At 39.8% G+C, this 17,283-nt stretch overlaps 1 protein-coding gene across 4 annotated transcripts; it reads right to left on the bottom strand.

Moving 5' to 3' along the window:
* Positions 1–417: 417 nt before the first annotated feature.
* gabrg1 (gamma-aminobutyric acid type A receptor subunit gamma1) lies at positions 418–17,071 on the bottom strand. Of its 4 annotated transcripts, none has more exons than XM_084914332.1 (10): positions 16,743–17,071; positions 13,096–13,256; positions 11,519–11,586; positions 10,754–10,974; positions 10,433–10,515; positions 9,626–9,763; positions 9,331–9,483; positions 7,454–7,653; positions 7,345–7,359; positions 418–3,160 (listed from the first exon to the last, which is right to left on the bottom strand). In XM_084914332.1, exons 1-10 carry the CDS (start codon positions 16,778–16,780, stop codon positions 3,122–3,124), a joined length of 1,116 nt encoding a protein of 371 aa, XP_084770458.1. In that variant the 5' UTR covers positions 16,781–17,071; the 3' UTR covers positions 418–3,121. The 4 variants fall into 4 exon arrangements, with proteins under 4 accessions (XP_084770458.1, XP_084770457.1, XP_084770456.1 ...); XM_084914331.1 differs by having other exon boundaries at positions 7,345–7,362; positions 16,743–17,070; XM_084914330.1 differs by lacking the exon at positions 418–3,160 and having other exon boundaries at positions 3,841–7,359; positions 16,743–17,070.
* Between the last annotated feature and the right edge of the window lie 212 nt (positions 17,072–17,283).

Here is a 17,283-nt window from a genome sequence, read left to right as displayed (position 1 = left end):
GTGATTCTACAGTTGATGTTTACCAGCAGAATAGTGTAATGTAACAAGATGATCAGTTGAACTGAATCTGTGTTTTTTAAGTAAATTTGAAGACTATTTTTAAAATGTATCAATGATAAGGTTTTATCATTGATATTGGTTCTGTCTGTTGGACTTTGGGAAACACATAAATAAAATCAAACGATATGATATGATACACTGCTGCTCTGTCCCATGTAGCCAGTGGTGTCAACCAAAGGGAGAGGAATTTATTGCCTTTGGGAGAGCAAAGAAGAGGACCCCAGACTGATGTGTAGCTGCCTTTGTTGATTTACATAATTTGTTTAAAGAGCAAACCAGCAAATGACCCAAAAAAATGGTGTTAATGGGTCAAAAACACTTGGCCTAGGTGTTGCCAGTGTTGCCCTAACTAGAAGCTAAAACTATAAGTTTTAAACCTAATCTTAAAAGTAAAGAGGGTGTCTCTTCCTCTGAATCCAACTGGTTCCCATTACAACTTTTAAATATGCTAGCAACCACAAGTAAGAGGCCAACAAGTGCTCAGCATCTCTGGGAACTCCTTCAAGACTGTTGGAAAACCATTTCAGGTGACGAAATCATAAAGCTCATCAAGAGAATGCCAAGAGTGTGCAAAGCAGAATCAAAGCAAAATAATCTAAAATATGAAGCATGTTTTGAGTTATTTCACAGTTTTTTGTTTACTGCATAATTCCCCATGGGTTCATTCGTAGTTTGATGCCTTCAATGTAATTATTCATGAAAATACAGAAAACCCATTAAATGAGAAGGTGTGTCCAAACTTCTGACTGGTAGTAGAATAGAATAAACCTTTATTATCCCACAGATGAGAAATGTGGGTGTTACACAGCTTTTATAGCAAGGGGAATATAAAATATAAAAGGAAGACACAAGGTGGTCCTATTTACATAAGCAATTGAAGTTCGTACATACAGGTAACAATGTACAGAATATGTATAGAAAAACTGTACATAACTATATATAAAATATACAGTGAAACAAGCTAATGAGTAGGATGACCATGTTAAACTGTGTAATTTAGTCTGACAGCTGCTGGTAAGAATGACCTGCGGTAGCGCTCCTTCCTACACTGTGGGTGCAAAAGTCTACTGCTGAACGAGCTGCTCAGTGCTCCTGACCAGTTTGTTGAGTTCCCCCCCGTCCCTCTCTGCCATTCCACCACTCCAGCAGACCACAGCATAGAAATAGCAGACGCCACCACAGTGTCGTAAAACGTCCTTAGGAGTGTCCTGTTCACCCCGAAGGATCTCAGCCGCCGTAGCAGGTGGAGACGACTTAGACCCTTTTTGTAAAGTGTGTTTGTGGACCAGTCCAGTTTGTTACTGAGGTGAACACCCAGGTATTTGTACTCCTCCACCGTTTCAATGTCCAAACCCTGGATGTTCACTGGTGTAATAGGAGGTGGCTTCTTGCAGAAGTCAGTCACCAGCTCCTTCATCATGCTGGCATTGATGCGAAGATGGTTCTGTTTGCATCAACTGACGAAGTCGTTGATGACCCCCCCTGTATTCCAGTTCGTTTCCCTCCGACACCCGGGCCACAATGACGGTGCCATCCGAGAATTTCTGGAGATGGCAAGTGTCCGTGTTATAACTGAAGTCTGCAGTGTACGGGGTGAAGAGGAAAGGGGCGAGCACTGTTCCTTGTGGGGCCCCCGTGCTACAGACTACCACCTCAGACACACAGTCCCGCAGCCTCACATACTGGGGTCTGATTCTTATATAGCGCTTTCCTACTCTCCTGGAGTTCTCAAAGCGCAACATGCCGCATACACCCATTCACACCCACTCATACATCACTTCTAAACTCAAGTGCAAACTAACCAACATTCACACTCCGATGAACGCATCGGACGGCAACTTGGGGTTCGTATCTTGCCCCAGGATATTTGGCATGCAGGCTGGGGAAGCCAAGGATTGAACCACCAACCTTCCAATAAGTAGCTGATTTGGCATTATTTGAACTGAATTAAATTTCTCTCACTGGAGCCGTTAATGTGGCAGTCCCTTTGAGAAGCAATTGAGAAGCTTTTCCAGCAAGACACTGCTGCCATTGCTGGTCAGTTTGATGCTGTTCCTTTGTCTGACTTATCAAAGCTGGCTCATGGCTGCGGGATGAGCATTCTAAGCAGAGATGCCCAGACCTCCCTCCTCAAAGTCATCTTCTCCACTTCTTCTGGTAAGACACTGAGAGATGCTGGAGAGATTATGTGAACCATGACACATAATCTCTCCAGCATTTCTTGAGCTTCTTCCAGGGTTTATATTTCCAAAACACCTCACCTAAGACCCACCCTAGATGTCTCAACCACCTGAACTTGTCAAGAAACCAACAGAATGATGGACCTAACCTGTTTATTTATAGACTAAGTGGACAAAGAAAACCATTGTCTGTGATGCTGTGACATCATCAGAGAGATGACAAAGATTTTACAGGTTGTCCAAAGACATGCAATCAGTCACAAAAGCTTACAGGGATCAGAAAATGCTGAGAAGTATACACAGAAACAGGTTAATTCCAGTACTAGACTGGCAGAAATCAAGCAAACCCTACATGACTGAGGCCTCACACAATGATCTGATGATGACTGACTGTTTGCTTCAGTCTTAAGAGGCCAGAATAATAACCTCATGAGCAACGGGTGAGCTAATCAGCTGATCTCTTACAGGTGAGCAACCGACAAGGAAGTGGAGAAGCCTAGACAAGCCAAGGGAAGGCAACTGGACAAATGGAATCGGCAGGCAAAATCTGAAAGAACAAACACATGATTAGGAGGCCCTCCTGCTCTTTTTGCTTTGCTGTGCCAACCAGAGACTCGATCTCCCAGGTGAGGGATCCAATGATGCACCGGGCTGGGAGGATCAGTTCATTCTCCATTGGGTGGGTGGGGTTCCAAGATTGTGAACTGGCAGGAGAGAGCATCTGGCTTAGTATTCCAGTATTCCAGAAGCCTGGGTGGAAAAGGATCATGATGTGTTTAATCCTATTGCTGTTGGGACATATGCCAGGTGATCAGTCCAAACATCACAGAGACGTTCACCTCCCTCAAGCCAGTCCCTCCATTGTTCCAGTGCCAGCTTCATCACCGGCAGTTCTTGGTCCCCCACATTATAACTGTGTTCTGTGGGAAACAGGCGATGAGAAAAGAAAGCACAGGGCTGCATTTTATCAATCATTCTCTGGGACAACACTGCATCTACCCCAGAACCTGAAGCATCGACCTCCACAGTGAACTGCAGAGAAGGACCCAGTTGAGCCAGAACAGGTAAAGACGAAAACCAATGCTTAAGGCTTCCTGGGCTGAAGTCAGGTTAACGGAGCAAAGATTTTTGTATAGATCCTGATTTTTATTCTTTCTCCTTCTTGTTTTGGCCCTCACCACCCGTCACCTTTGGCATAATAAGACTTTGAGATAATAATGTGAATAACAAGATAAAATAAGATTAACAAGAGGAACCCAGAGTCTATAGCGCTCCTCTTGGCAAAGCAAATGTGTATGACACAACAAAGTCCAGAAGTGTGCTTGCTAAAACTGCCGGACAGGACAAGTTTAAAAGAAAATAGATAAACAATTTTATATAAGGAATATCATCAACAAAATGTTCAATTGCATAAACAACAAGTTGTTAACTATCACAAGAAGCATGGCTAAAAGTAATTGTGTGACTGGAATAAATACACGAGTTCAGTGGCAGGCTATGAAATACTGATTGAAAAAACATGGTTAATGCTGACTGACAGATTTTCACATGATAAACATTAGTGAGGTTTTCAACATCCAGTCATGTAAAACCATTGGAACCGTTTTTAGGCACTGATTTATTTTGTCACAGTGTATTGAGATAGTAGCCACAATACAGTATGAGCAACAATTACAGAGAATGGCACTGTATCACAGATGTGTGCTAGATGTGTTAATATGGCTTGAGTAGAATGAACATATAGCGCTATACCAGTCTTCCTCTCACAGTGCTCATGATCACACAACATGCTTTGAGGTTTCTGGGCTGAATGAAAACAGCACTTTTTTTTTTAAATGAGCTACTTTACAAAACAATGCTGTGGAAAATATTATTCAATCATTAGAGCAAATATTTAGGTAATCATTCCAGGTATTTGTAAGCAATAAACATTTGTTATATTTGTTTTAATAAATAAAAAACATTGGAATCATCTTAAGTTACAAGAGGGGCGTGTTGAAGCTGTGGCGAATGACAGACCTTCACATTTTGTAGACCCTATCTCGCCATAGACAAGCTATCAGTGCTAACACTAAAGACACAGCTTTGACAAAATGCACATTTTTTTTTTATGAATGATTAGTAATCAAAAGCAAAATATAATTTTATCTCATCAGCACTATATTGAAATGCAATCTGTGGTATTTAAAAGCACTGTCATGATGAGAGTCAGGCCACAGTTTTGTAAACCATGTATATGTCATTTCCTTTTGGTACAGTAACAGGATTGTAAGGCTGCATCAACTTCTACACTGCATTCTTTCATCTGAATGTGTTTCAGCTTTTAATTATTTTGACCTGAATCAGCAAAAATGACATATTTGACTGCTATAGAAGATCAGAGACTTCTGCTTGATTTTTGGTTTAAGAGCTCAAACGTCATTACTAATGATCTGTTATCTAATTATTTACTGTTTTGTTAATACTAATAATTGCAGTAATTCTAATTTTACATAATTTGGTTCGATCAGTGACGGTTAACTAGAAATGAACACACTTTAACAATAACTACACTGTCAATGTTTGCATAGTTTACCACTTCTTTTTCTTCTTTGAGAATGACATGTCTAGAATGACCTTCGAGCGAGTAAATCATCTTCATGTCACCTATGTCAGAACAACTGTGTTATGGCTATAAGGAAATGCTATGGGCAAGGTTAAGACTACTGTGCATGGAGACCTGATTACATTTGCAGCCCCCCCCCAGACACACACACACACAGCAAAACAAGACATGCACAGAATTTATGCAAAGAAACTAAAGTGTAACATTTATACACAGTATTCTACTAAATGTCATTTAATGTTTCTTTGGTGTATCTGAAAATGTACTAAACTATTATCTGTAGTTTTCTTATGGGAAAGTTTGTAGCATATCTCTTCATATTATCTCCAAGTCTGACGTTTTAAAGAATAAGAATGGTCTGCTTAGCAATATAAAGCGACTGTTGTTGTAATTTCGCGCTTCATGAATGAAACTGAATTGAATCTGACCTTTGTTTTAATCTCTTTTTAAAATAATGCTTTACCAGTTCTATGCAGACACATAGTATGCGCTAGCATAACTAGTATATCTGTGAAGGTTCTCAGTCATCCAGGTCATTGTAGTCTTTGGAGCTCCTTAAACCATAACTAGTACATTTATTAAGAATGAGTATTTTTAGGAATGAAAGCTGTGTCCTTCAACAGTTACATGTAATTCTCGGTATTTTTTCATAATGCTGTGGGTTCATTTCAGCACTTTGTGTTTGCACATTTGTTAAACAGTAGGAAATTACCCAATCCTAAATGTATTAGTATACACAGTCATTGTTTATATAAAATCCAATACTAGAACTTATCTTAACACTGGCTAACATCATCACAATTGCGTAGTACTGAGCCCTTTTAAAAACAAAGTTTGAGCTTCATGATTTACATTATTTGTCGCAAATTAAAACTGCAGCGCTGCGGTAAGGTGACCATACTCCGCATGGCTTAGAGGTCTGGGTTTGAATCTGACTTCCCTTTGCTGTCACTCCTCACTGTAGCTATCCCAATTAAATTTTAATGAACAAACTGCAGAGTGATTTCAAGTCTGTTATTTCTGTGGATGTGAGTCCCTGTTTTTTGATGTGGCTATTTTAAGTAGCAACACTGAATCCAAAAATAGTTCTTTAACAGTGAATCTTCAAGCAAAGGCACCGCCTTCTCTTTCCTCTTCTCCATCTGACATTTTTCTGTTGGTGCTGAGCACGATGAATGATTTTAGCCAAAATATTAAGATCATAATTTTGAGAACAGGAGTCCAAATTTCCACTGGCGTGACTTAAACAGTGATATATGGTGAATAGTGCTTTCTACCTCACTGCAAAATACATAGCTACAAGATTTATGAGCCTCTGTCATTTCTGAGGAAAAATATGAAACAAAGCAAGCTTTAAGTAAAAATCTTAAATTGTTGAAAGCTGCCATTAAAATGTTGTTGAAAATGTTGTAACTCTAAGACAACATTACTGAAAACGCTTCAGTACACTTTGCTCTTTGTCATGCGGCAAAAGTCACACTGTGTTTTATACGCAGCAAAAATGTATAAAAGGAAATGCAAGTCTAGTTTGTATCTTCGTTTAAATTCAGAATTGTGCCTTCAGCAGTGCATCATCTTTATGATGTTATAATATAAAATCAGGCCTCTGTAAAAACCACCGCTTCTCGACAACTCAACGTTTGGCCAATACTACAAATTTATCCTTCCTAGATTCTGAGCAGAAGCTGGTCCAGTTGATGCTCCAGTTTTTCAGCTATTTAACGACACGCTCCGTGGTCATTTCTAATGACCAATAGGACCAGACATTTCTCAAACACACTGCTGATATTTCAAATATTGGCTGCTGACCTGCTCACAATCAGGTTAGTTATATAATAAGAGCTACTGGCTTTTCTAAAAGAGTTAAAAAATCTAATAGTTTGCCATTATATATTACAGCTACAATGCACCTTCTTCTTCCTACTTTACAATGTCAATAGCAGAGTGGCAAGGAATAAACAAACTATATTAAAAAGTGACGCCAAAAACTCCTCCGTGTTCTCTCGAGTTTAACCTGTGCAAACATTTGATGTAATTCCAAATGTCCACAACTATAGTTTCAATGAAATTCAGGGTTCTTTTCCTATTTTGACTTTTGCATCTTGCTGAAATCGGACGGCTGGTAACAGTAAGCCGTTAAAATGACTACCCCCTATTTCTAACTATATACAAGTAGCTCAGTCTCTGGGAAATTTAGTATATGATACACTCCGGTTGTCCTTTGAGGTGCCAGTTTTATAAATATAAATAACCTATCCAATAAACCAGATTGAAAAGGCCAAAAGCAGTAGGAAAGAATATTCGTGAATAAGAATCGATCTTGGAAACTCGCACGTGCATCCTGTTTTCACGCCAGGCACCTGAACGGCAGTCGTCAAAGCAGCAGAAGAAGCTGGCACAGTCTTTTCCATCTAAACACTCATAAGCATAATCATCCTCCCCATGATAGGGTACAATGTTATTCATCTGCAACAGCGACGGGCCGGGTCGGATATTCACCATGCTTGATGCTTTCTGCTGTAGAGGGAACACACACAGTCATTTCCCCGTGTTAGTACTCGATGCTGTGGCTCTTTAATGAAGAAGGGATCAAATAAAAATCTGGTACCTGTGTGTTGCTGGCTTTAGACTTCTTTGTCTGTCTGTTGCTGGTGAAATAGTGCAGAGTGCCATACTCCATAAGAGCAGCAAAGGTGAAGATGAAGCAGACAGAGACAAAAAGGTCCATGGCGGTGATGTAGGAAACCTTTGGCAGGGACTTCCTGGAGATGGTACTGAGAGTCGTCATGGTAAGCACTGTGGTGATGCCTAAATGGATTGAGACAAATTTAGTGGTAGAATATCAGTCCTACAAATATTCATGAACACATAAACACAAGGTGGTTTCAATGTTGGACTTGTTTGTTTTAGCTTGACTTGAATGGAAGAATTGCAGCAGTATAAGCAGCAGCACCTCGTAAGACTTAAAGACATAAAGGAAACTTCTACGTTGCAGAACAGACAAGTAATATTTTTTAATGTGTATGGCAACATCAGCCTTTACTTGGACATTGTTTTCTAACTTTGTCCAAAGTAAAACATAACAAATATTCATTTATTTGGTTTAATTAGTTTTCGTTAGTCATCTAAATTATGACAGGATAAAGAAAAGGAAAAATAAAAACATATATATGTTATTCACCTAATTTATATGTAATAGCTGAGTGTTCAGTCACTATTGTGTCCTTTTACTATATCACTGTGAATGCTCCTCCTCACGAGCACATGGTACACATGATGCTGGTAAGAGACAGGGGAAGTGAAATAATATTAACTGAGTTTACCACAAAGCTTCCAAAGTTTCTAAAGAATTAGCATAGCAAGAGTGGAAGCATACAAGACAGAAAGCTGATTCTGTTCAACATGAAGCAGCATTTTCAGTGGTTCCATCATGCATTCGATGACTTCTTTAGTCTCGGCTGACTGCAGGTCTTCCCAGCCTTAAAAAAAGTAAATCTGCATAATTACCAAACTGGCACCAGTGACTAACACGTGACTAACACGGGCCATGAGGTCAGTTTCATGATCCTTAATATACAAATTGCCATAACCATTGATCAATGTCTGTGGGTACTATTCTCAGAGCAGCCATTGATCAGTCTTTCCACATAAACGGCCTCCTTGTCTCCCTGCTCAGACCAGCATCCTGCTGGTCTGAGCAGGGAGACAAGGAGTCCAGTAAAAATACAAAAAATACTTTTACTGGAGTATATTTTTACACTAGTACTTCTACTTAAGTACAGCATATGTGTACTTTTGCCATCTTCACCTGTTAATTCAATTCAATTTTATTTATATAGCTCCAAATCACAACAGCAGTCGCCTCAAGGCGATCTATAGATCAGGTTTTAAGTTTTGACTCTCATCGTCCACTGGAATATACATTGGGTGGGCGAACACCATCCCCATAGACGCAGTGAGCACAGAAGAAGGCATCATATCAAAAAGACCCAGAGAATAGAGTGTATGCTGTAACTTCTACACTCAGGAAACCGAACGACCTCTGGCTATGACGCGACACAGAGCACGACCTCGTATGGCCGGGTCTATCAATGATGAGGATGTGCTGGACAGGGAGGAACGCTGGTATGAGCAGTGATGAAACACTTACTCCACTGAAAAAGCAACGCAGTAAACAACTTTCAATTTAAGACTGACTGATTGTGAAAAATAAGGTTACGTTTATTTATTGGGCAGAGAGTATGCAATCTTCCTTTCATAGTCCTGCATACCTTAAACCAGTGACACCATCACAGGGAGGATACTTAACCCTCAACTTTCAGATATCACAAACCATAATGTGTGCTGTATAATTTATAGTAAGAATATTCAGAAGCTGATTACAGCTCATTATATAGAAATATTTCAAAGATTAAGGGATATTACAGTAATTTACAGAAACATTTACAGCCTGATTTTATCTGTGCCTGAATTAAATGATCAAACCTAGAGATGTTCGTGCTGGGACGGCGTCCTTGTTAATCCAGAAGGAGACCCAGGATAAAACCACAATCATGCTGCAGGGGATGTAGGTCTGGATGGTGAAGTAACCCATTCTCCGACTCAGGTCAAAAAAGATTGTCATGATGACATATTCCCCTGAAAGTTTAATAAATGAAGGGCAAAAGCAAATTCACGTGATAATGTTGACTCTCTGCTTTCGTAAAACAACGACAGCTTGTAGCATAAGATTAAAGTCAACATTGATACTATGATAGTGAACTTGGTTACAGTCTCTAACCTGATTGCGTGTGTGCGACATCAGAGGTGTTCCTCAACCCCACAAAGGCAAACTGGTAGAGTCTCCAGTACCGCTGGTCCGCCACCTCTACTGCTCGTCTCTGCCACCGATACATGATCTCGTTTTTAGGATAACCATCTACAGCCCAAACATAAGCATAACTGTAAATTACTGTGTTTTTGACAAGAAAGTACAAATGAGTGCTCCACCTGAGCAAATGCATATTTAAGGATGTTGTTCTAATACTTCTAAGGTTATGGGTTGCATGTTAATAAAGCTTAAGAAAGGCCTATGTTTAGGAAATACAATGGCTCCGATTAAGATAAAAGCAAATATCAACTTTTATTTGCATTGACATGCTCAGACTTCATTAACATTGTCACAACAAGATAAACAAAAAAAGCATGAAAAGCTGTTTTTACACCAAATGTCTGTAATGCGTTTGTCCTTCTTCTAGCATGGAAGAAGCGAAACTACGAAGAAGATCGAGACAACAATAAGAGATGAGCAGCCAAAGCACAATGCAAGTGACAAATGAAGGATGAAACGGACAACATGACAGCACAGAAAAGTGCACAATTCATTAAGTCTGTCCAAGAAATGGGACTGTGTGGCTTCCCCTCTCTCTCCTGGTGAAGTAGATGATAGATTGGCACAAGCTTAAAGTGGCCAGCCTCAAGCAGATGGGGCGTTGGGCAAGGAGAGGGCGAATAAAGGCTTAGTCGGTATGATTTTCTGATAAATTACAGAAACTGCAGTTGAGATGACAGACTCAACAATGAGAGGGGAATAGGTTTGACCACCTACAGCTTGAAAACTCCAGTGGACACGAGTGCTCATCCATTGGAAAGTTATGCAGCTTAAGGTAACACTCCGCATTTATAGTCAACCTGACAGAAACAGAATTATGTCAGAAAAAAATAATATGTCGGAATTGTTTTTCCCTGCCTAATAGTATTAAAGTCAGCGTATGTCTCGTCTTTATTTAAGAGCGTAAATACATAAAAAACTATCAGACTTTGACAAATTGGATTCACTTAAAAGAGAACTACATGACAAAAAGCAGATGTACACACTAAAGCTGCACAAATGACAAATACTTTCAAAGACGTTAGCAAACTGTCCTACCTTAATGTGTACATGACTCTCCCATTGCTCCACAACCTAAGGAGGCGGTTGGGAGTAGTGATCCAGTGGGCATTTGATTTTCGGGAATTCCGGAAGAATGTGTCAGGAATCCATATTTTGCCTACCATGTTACTGTTGAGCATGAGCAGCTTCATTGAGCTATTGAACTTCAGACGGCTGTCATACCATGTCTGGGCAAAGAAGATGTCAATTGTGTATTCCTGCAACAGATTTTGGAAATCATGCAAACAAACCAGAACAATTTTTAAACAGTTACTAGAAGAATTTGCTTTGGCCACCTCTATAATGTGTTGCATATTTGACTCAGATGTTCTCTTATCACTTCTCTTTTTTCACTGAGATGTTATAAAAATGACAAAAGTTTGTTCAAATGCCTTTGAATGACTTTGATGACACGTTGACCATAGAGAGTGAAATCAAATGATCAACATTCATTAAATAAGTGTTAAAAGTGCTAAATAATTAAATCAATTACAATCTTAAATATTGAGATTTCCCCTTAATAAATTGTTGGCACTGTGGACCACATTTCACTTTATTTAAACAGCGTTTTCAACAAGGAGGACTCTTCCTCTGTGGGTTGAAGTTGAAAGCCATGGAAACACTAATACTGTTAGGGGACTTCTTTGAAAGAGCATTCAAACTGTAGAATGAATACAAGTTGTCCAGATACTGTTCAGGTTTGTAAAGACATTCAGTAACCCTGGATAAAGAATCTAGAGATATGTTGAGAGGCAGGCTTACCATGTTGATAGGGTCCACTGGTCCAATGCTGTTGACATACACAGCTGTTTCAATCACTGTGGGCCTCACTGAAACACAACAGAGAGATATACTGCACATCATTGATTTGGAGGTGGGGGTGAAGTTATGTTTACTGAAAGTGTGGTCAGAATTGCAGAAATGATGGAAAATTATTTGACCTTTTCTAAGATGTGTCTTAATTTAACTCTAAACAGCAACTCTCGTGTTTGCATAAGATGAAAGATGAGCCGAGGGATCGCCGTCTCTTTGATAATATCGCAGAACTAATTTAGGAAAACATCAGTGAATCAGTGACAGGTGCATAGACCACGCATATCTGTTAAATCACAGACCAAAATACCTTCTGTTGTTGCTATTTTCAATTCAATTCAGTTCAATTCAATTTTATTTATATAGCACCAAATCACAACAACAGTGGCCTCAAGGCGCTTGATATTGTATAGAATAATACAATAATACTATTATTCCAAAAGTTCAAAACTGCCCTGAAGATCAACTCTGCACAACCTGACAGAGAGAAGCCAAAGGGGAGCTGATACTCACGACAGGACACAAGTTCATATGCAGAGCGACATTATTTGGTGAACTATATTGCCGAGCATTCTTCACAGACTTTACTTAGTAACAGTAATGAGGTGACTCGTTACTCTTACTGAACTTTTAATTGAAAAATAAAGAAAATAATATGTTTTTGTCATCAGTACAGTATGCAAATGTTTATTATTAAATCTGAATTCATAAGAGTCTATCTAAATACTTATGGAACCATGCAGTGCAGACTTAATCACTCTATAATTGTCATGGTTCTGGGTCTTGGATCCAGTGTTTCTGGACATTACTGCTTATTAAGAATATTCTATGTGATTCTGAGGTTCATGGCCTTCGGTTCTTAGTAATCTTAGAGTTCTTCCTCCCTCAGTCCTGTGTTTAGTCAGCCTTGTCTTCATGTTGTTTATCTCCTGTCTCCGTGTTTGGTGTTCCCTTTCTGTCTTCTCAGTCAGTCATGTCTGTCTTTTTCCCCCGGCTCTCACTGTCCTGCCTGTGTGTCTTAGTCTTTGTTTATCGTACTTCCTGTTTTATTTTGACAGTCTCTTGTCCTGCGTACACTGTATCCTGTTTTCTTCCCCCTGTCCTGTTGGTCTGTATCAACCCCAGCTCTGTTTCCACCTGTTGCCCATCCTCTCATTATCCTGTGTGTATTTAAGTCCTCAGTCTCCTGCTCGTTGTCATGTCGCCCTGTTTGTCGTGTGTTCCCATGTCTCCTGTGAACTCTGTATTTCCCCTCATAACCTCTGAGCCTCCTAGTTCTCTGTCACTAGTTCTCTAGTTTTTTGGTTGTTTCTGTCTTTTTGTATTTTTGTTTGTAGTATGGTGTTAGAGCAAATAAAGTTGCCTTCTTTAGTTACTCCCTTTGTTTCTAAGTGCATTTGGGTCCAAGCTCTGCCTGCCACACAGTGTTACATGACTTAATGTTGTAATATCTTTATCATACAATGAAAAGTCCCTTAAGATAACTATAATTGTGAATTTAGGTCAGCTAAATTGAAGTGATATACCTCCAATGTCAGGCCGTAGTTTGTTGTCATAACCTTGCAGCAGTTTATTAAGGATCAGCGTTACATCGCTCTCATAGACCTTTGGTGATAACACCCAGGTCTTATTTATGGGCACATCTTCATAGTCCTCTTCGTCCTGTTTACTGGGTCCAATAGCTGAACTGTGGAAGAGAAAACATTGTAAAAATCAAACACACACACACACACACACACACACACACACATATATATATATATACTACCAGCAAAACATTTGGACACACCTTCTCATTTATTGGTTGGTTCTTTATTTTTACTACTTTCTACATTGTAGGTACACACTGAGGACATTAAACATATGACACAAGATATAAGGAATTATGCAGCAAAGAAAAATGGATAAAAATGTCTTATATTTCAGATTCCTGTAAGCAGCTGCCCTTTGCTTTGTTGACAGCGCTGCCAACCCTCAGCCTTCTCTCAGTGAGCTTCATGATGTCGTCACCTGAGATGGTTTCCTTTCACAGGTGTGCCTGTCAGGGTTTGTTTGTGGAAGGCTCTGCCTCCCATTCTACTTTTAACCCTAAGAAGCACAAGTAAGTCACCAGTCTGGCAGCAAAATGCTCAATTGGGCTGTACTATCAGGTCTTCAAGATAAGATGGGGCCTGATTATTCAATACCTTGTATGTGAGGAGCAGGATTTTAAATTTTATTCTGGATTTAATGTAGTATATTATAGGAGTATGGGAGAAATCTGCTCTCTCTTTCTAGTCCCTGTCAGGACTCTTGCTGCAGCATTTTGGATTAACTGAAGGCTTTTCAGGGAGTTTTTAGGACATCCTGATAATAATGAATTACAGTCGTCCAGCCTGGAAGTAATAAATCCATGAATAAATCCCTAGCAAACGGTATGGGGACTGTAATTAATTTTAGATCACTTTAATAGTTAATTGCATACTGAGCACTCAGAATAAAATAAGTACAAAAGTTGTTGAGAGTTGTTTGTGCAGACTTAGTGGAAGGCCAAGTGTAGGAACTTAGTACGTAGCCTGAAGCTGATGACTCGTGAGCTGGAGAGGAAATGGCGTGTCACAAATTCAGAAGATCATCATTTAGCCTGGAGAAATAGTTTGCTGCTTTATAAGAAAGCCCTCCACAAAGCCAGAACATCTTACTATTCATCACTGATTGAAGACAATAAGAACATCATAATCATAACTGTAAGCTGTTGGAGTGGGAGGCTCAATATAACACAGTAGAGAAGAAAAACTGGGTATTCAGTGGTCTCTCTTTCTAGTCCGTGGAAGTACTCTTTCTGCAGTGTTTTGGATTAACTGAAGGCTTTTAAAGTAGCCTAGAAATAATAACTGGACGAACTAGCTTTTCAGTATCACTCAGAGACAGATTGCTTCTCTTTTGGCAATATTAAGCAGATAAAAAGACAGGGGTGCAACGCAGTTGTTTATTGAGCAAAATTTCTCACAGGTTAGAGTAACGGTATAGAAACACTATTGCAATTTTAGAGCAAAGCACAATTCCTGAGCTTCCACAGAACTGTTACACATATTTTTGTTTGTTTCATTATTTTCTCTGTTGCTTTTCAATCTTCAGTGCTCCCAGTTTGGGTGAGCCTGGGTCCACTAGAGTCTTCAATGATTCACACTCCAATGGATGCATCAAAGAGCAACTTGGGGTTTGTATCTTGTCCAAGGATATTTGGCATGCAGACTGGAGCAGACAGGGATTGATCCAGCAACCTTCCGATTAGTAGGTGACCTGTTCTAATACCTGAGCAACAGCCACAAATATCCAGAATAAACAAATATCCAGGACGTCTGTCATCTCTGCTAAAATATTGCTAAAGCTGGAGCTATCTCATTCAGGCTGCTGGGAAACATGACCATGCATTTGTTAATTCTAGGCTGGAATTCACAGAATTCCGACTATGATTTCTTACAGACTGCTCCTTTTAAAAGACTTTTATTAGCAGGCTTTTCTAAAAGTTCCCTGAAAGTTCCCATTGTTGCAATTTCTGACCTTTTTCTTTCAAATAGGCTTTATAACACACGCTCACATCCACTCTCTTTATCACTCACAAACACACATGCACCCACACACCAACACACACACAGTGAAAATATATATTTGCTTGTGTACCTTCCTGTTTTGTCTTTCAGGTGTCGTGTATTGCTTGTGAGTGCTTTGTTACAGATCCAGATTGTCTGTTTGCTTCATCCTGGATTTCCCCCATCACCATTCTTTTCTCTCTTTCCTCTCTCCACTTTTTTCTCTTATCTTTTGCCAATCTGTTCTAGACCCACTGCCTGCTCCAGCTTAATATCCACACAGACAATAATATGGATAATAACACAACCAAAACATTACCAAGAGGAGCCTACAGAGAGTCTATGTTGGTCCTGTTGGGAAATATGTTTGGCACAACAAAGCATTTAGACCATTAATCTGCTTGCTACAACTGCTGGACAGGACAGGTTAAAAAAAGTTCCCTGAAAAGACTTCAGCTGATCCAAAACGAGAGAGAGTGGGATAGATATCCTTTTTTAATACTCTGTGTTAAATCCAGAATTGTTTGTAAAATGATTCTTCTCATATACAAAGTCCTGAATAATCAGGCCATATCACGTCTTAAAGACCTGTTAGTATTGCATGCCCCTTAGTAAAGCATTTTGTTCTTAGACTTCAGGCTTATTTTTGGTTTGGTGAGTTTCCAAAAGTAGAATGTGAGGCAGAGCCTTCAGCTATCAGGCTCCTGTGGAATAAGCTCCGAGCTAGGACTTACCGGACACGCACACACCCTCTCTACTTTTAAGAGAAGGCTTAAAACCTTCCTTTTAATAATACTTTTAACTATACTTATGGACCAAGCCTCATTTTTGTAGCTAAGGGCTTTAGGATGCTGGAGGACTTCCAATGATGCATTGAGCAGTTATTCAGTTCTCCACTCCCCTCTTTTGGCGTCTGCATTAATTTTAATCTTCTGTCTCTCTATGCTCTCGTTTCTTCTTTTCTCTTTCCTATCAAACCCCAACTAGTCACAGTAGATGGATGCGGCTCCTTGAACCTGGGTCTGCTGTACATCAACTGATGAGTCTCTCTCAAATATATGTTTTTACCTTACAAAGTCCTTAAAGTGACTGTTTCAGAGAACTGGTGCCAGGGTTGTGTTAATAAAGCTGAAGTTGATTCAGAGAGTCATGACATAATTTACACCTTGGTGACAGAAGTCCTGATTATAAGAAGACTTTTGCGTCTGTCCAAGAACTAAATAATCAGCTATGTGTTCAGGAAGAGCCCCAAGATATTCTACTGATGTAACAAGACAGATAAAGCCTTATGGTTTATTACCTTCTCAGTAATAAACCTGTATGGAGGTCAAATAAAAATCTATTAGACCCGACGGAGAAAAACGCTGAAATGAAAGCCAAACTGTTTTGCTGACAAAAAAGGATTATTTGAGCTGTGGTCTCCTCCAACACCACAGCTCAAATAGCATCCTGCTATAAAACCACCACAAGAAAAACGCAGCGGATTATGTCGAGGACAGAGCGCAGAGGCGGCGACATCTGCAGCCATTATCTTAATTCGTTTGTCGGTGTTAACTGCCCGATCGAGACATTGCTGCTCATTTGCATCAACACACACTTACCAGACACCCAGAAACACGTAGAGCAGCCAGTGATACATGTCTTTGTCTTGCGCTTCTCTGAAAAGCAGGAGTTTTATCCTCTCCTCTGGAGCGAAGCACACAGCGCTGTCCACGCCAAAAATGGAAATCGCGGAATTTCGTCAGGTCGCGTTTAAATCCTACCGATGATGCTCAGTGTAGCGACAGAACAGTGTGAGATGGGTCCATGATAAGTGTGGAGGGGGAGGAGGCTGCTGCCAAAGAGCTGACTCTGCTGTAGTTCATCTGCAGTGGTAGCAACAGTGTTCTGATAGATGCTGCGCTGATAGCCCAGCGGTGTCACGGAATCATCCGCCCTTTTGTATTAAATGATCTAAAACGTAACCGTTTTACCACAATGCCTCAAAGGACAGGTTTTGTTTTATTGTATTACACTACAAGTCACAATCAAGGCTTCAGTGCATGTTATTCTATACACTCGAAGCCTTTATCTGCCCACACACTCATTCACAGACAGATGCATCCAATGCGTAATGAGTTTTAGTGTCTAGCTCAAGGGCAT

The sequence above is a fragment of the Perissodus microlepis genome, chromosome 19 (assembly GCF_051167445.1).
Source record: "Perissodus microlepis isolate ML-2025 ecotype Zambia chromosome 19, ASM5116744v1, whole genome shotgun sequence".
NCBI classification, from domain to species: domain Eukaryota; kingdom Metazoa; phylum Chordata; class Actinopteri; order Cichliformes; family Cichlidae; genus Perissodus; species Perissodus microlepis.
Note: the sequence above shows the minus strand (reverse complement) of the source record. Positions and strands in the feature narration are given on the sequence as shown.

Coding starts and splice junctions, on each gene's coding strand:
- gabrg1 (XM_084914329.1), bottom strand. CDS start 16,780: ATGTATCACTGGCTGCTCTACGTGTTTCTGGGTGTCTG. Junction 9,764..10,432: donor TCCACTGGAGTTTTCAAGCT/GTAGGTGGTCAA, acceptor TTTGGGCTGTAG/ATGGTTATCCTAAAAACGAG. Junction 7,654..9,330: donor CCCAGCACGAACATCTCTAG/GTTTGATCATTT, acceptor CAATCCATTTAG/GCATCACCACAGTGCTTACC.